Genomic DNA, 2,458 nt, shown 5'->3' with positions numbered 1-2,458 from the left:
CCATTTGGGAGGATGATATTAAAGTGTAGGATTCAATGATGATAAACATTTACAATCTGAGAACAACATGTCCCCATGCTTTGCCTTGTCTTGAAAATGAATTAATGTGTTGCCTTGAAAACTAAAACATGTCCCCTTCATGGTTTAAGGATTGGCAGATTGATTCACTTGATGTTTTGTGTCTCAATTACACTTAGGAAAAAAAACATGATTGTGATTATGATGAACAAAAAACTAAACTATGATTAACAACAATAAATTCATTCATTCATTCATGCTTCCAAAATATATGTTGCTTCCAAATGTTTTGATTACATGTGATGCTTTCATTCAAGCTTACAAAAGTGACATTCTATTTGTTCTTGTAACTTCTAAAACATGTCCCCAAAACACAAAAAGTTATCTATGCTTGCTTGCTCCTTACTTCACTGATTTGCTTCAACAAGTTCTATGCACTCATTCACAGCCCACCTTGGCGCCTTCACTTGTTCTGGAAGATTGCCCTCATCTTCTAAAACCTTTTTCTTGTTGTGTGGGAGTTGGTAGTTGTTGTCCCCCTTGTGTTTCAGAATTTCATTTCCAACATATTGAAGTGACATCCACACATTAGATAGAGTCTTTGGATGTAGTTCCTTAAATGAATCAGTCACAACACCACTCAAATCCTCAACTGTTTTAGGCATCTTTTTGTGCATAAGTGATTGAATTGACCTAAAAAAACCCAAGTCCAAGATGTTGCAATCTGGACTGTTTGCTGGTTGTTGAGTCAAAATCAATGTGAACCCATCTTGCTTGCAGTGTTGCTGCCATTCTTGATCATTTTGCAAAATATGTGCCTTTGCATTGTCTTGGATGATGTATATCACGTTTTCCCCCTCATGTGGTGGCCATTTCTCTTTAATTGCTGGAATTAATTGGTTGATTAGCACGGCCCTAGTTGCAATCAGATTCACTGACTTGATTGGTTTAGTCTCAATTGTCCCTTTACTCTGTTTTTAGATGTTCTCTTTGCTGCCACTGAATATGTGAATGGGAATATGCCAAGTTTGCCATCCCACTCACACTGCCCATCTTGTCCCCACCTTGGCCTTGCTACTGCTGCCATGAACATGAACTTTGGTATCTTAGTTCTTGATTTTGCCTTCCTGTGTGGAAATGGTTCATTGTTTGCTAAATAGACTCTTTGACTTTTTTGCGTAAAATAGAACCATTTCTCATCGATGTGAATGAAATCATACATGCTGTAATATGTGGGATCATTTGGTATTGAGTAGTCCATAATGAGACCAAGTACCCACCTCATCCTTGCCACCTTGCATTCATCTAAAATGCCTGGATGCAAGGGACTTGAATGTGCTTTGATCTGTTTTCTTTTCACCATTCTCCAAACTGTTGTTGGACTCAAATGCAGCATCTGTGCAAGATCAACTATGCTTGTTCTGTCCCCCATGCCTATAGATGCTATAGATTCATATGTTATTTGAATTCTCTTCCTCCCACAGTTGTGATATCTGCTCTCACAAAGATATGAATCCATGGCTGCCTTTTGTTCTACTGCTCTCTGCCATATTTTCCTAATTGTCTGCCTTGTGTAATCAAACTTTATAACAGCCTGCCTAATTGTCCCATAAATGAGTTCTTCTGAATCTTTTTTTTTCCTTAAGAGAATGAACAACAAGATTTCCAACCTTTATTCATTGTTAATCCTAAGAGTTTTAGGCTTATGATGATTTTGTTGTGTTTCTGTTTGATGAATTGGAGATGGTGGGAACTCTTGTTGTGCTGGCATGTTCAAATCAAACAAAAATGGAACTGAGTGGTTATCTGATATACCTGATGTATGCTGTGGTCCCACTTCACATTCATGTGCATCTTCTTGTCCCACTTCATTAAGATCTGGCAATTGTTGGTTATGCTCAAAGTCCCCAATGTGATGAGCATTTACTTCACTTTCAGCATTTTGTGCCAGAGATTGTGTTGCCTCATCATCATCATAATCTGAATCAGGGTTCGTCCCGTCTCCTTCATCATCGGAAAAACCGAGGAAGTCGTCTTCCTCTTGACCTGAAGCCATTAATGTCCCCTTGCTGATTAATTTTAGTGCATTTATTGCTTTTGGTTTTTTTGTTGTTGTAACTGATCTTAAAACAGTTGGAATTTATGAGGGTTTTTTGGTAGAAAGGCACCCCTATTTATAAAGGGTGTGTGCTTAATTTAGAAAGTTTGGAGGGAAAAATTTCAGCCAAAAAGTTTGGAGGGAAAATTTTGGAAAGTTTCTGTTTTTGGAGGGAAGTGTAAAGAGGGAAGTGGACTTTCCCAAAAAGGAAAGGCTTCCCTCCGTTTTTGTAAATGCAACAATGCCCTCATTGGATGAAATAACAAGTCATGTAATGTGTCCCCACTACAATCAGATTTTTTCTGATTTTTGAGTATTTAAATGAAAATATCCCCTTTCCCT

At 37.9% G+C, this 2,458-nt stretch overlaps 1 protein-coding gene across 1 annotated transcript; it reads right to left on the bottom strand.

Annotated features, from left to right (window-relative positions):
• Positions 1-425: 425 nt before the first annotated feature.
• On the bottom strand, positions 426-2,074 carry LOC130465415 (uncharacterized). Its single transcript, XM_056834158.1, has 3 exons — positions 1,834-2,074; positions 1,063-1,647; positions 426-904 (listed from the first exon to the last, which is right to left on the bottom strand). The coding sequence occupies exons 1-3, from the start codon at positions 2,072-2,074 to the stop codon at positions 426-428; spliced, it is 1,305 nt and encodes a 434-aa protein (XP_056690136.1).
• Between the last annotated feature and the right edge of the window lie 384 nt (positions 2,075-2,458).

This window comes from Spinacia oleracea, chromosome 1, assembly GCF_020520425.1.
Source record: "Spinacia oleracea cultivar Varoflay chromosome 1, BTI_SOV_V1, whole genome shotgun sequence".
NCBI classification, from domain to species: domain Eukaryota; kingdom Viridiplantae; phylum Streptophyta; class Magnoliopsida; order Caryophyllales; family Amaranthaceae; genus Spinacia; species Spinacia oleracea.
This window is presented reverse-complemented; position numbering and strand designations above follow the sequence as displayed.

Excerpts from the sequence above, each read along its gene's own strand:
- LOC130465415 (XM_056834158.1), bottom strand. The coding sequence starts at position 2,074 with ATGGCTTCAGGTCAAGAGGAAGACGACTTCCTCGGTTTTTCCGATGAT. Across the intron at positions 1,648-1,833 it reads GGGACCACAGCATACATCAG|ATTCAGAAGAACTCATTTAT; the intron begins GTATATCAGATA and ends GGAAAAAAAAAG. Across the intron at positions 905-1,062 it reads GTGGGGACAAGATGGGCAGT|CAATTAAAGAGAAATGGCCA; the intron begins GTGAGTGGGATG and ends AATTAATTCCAG.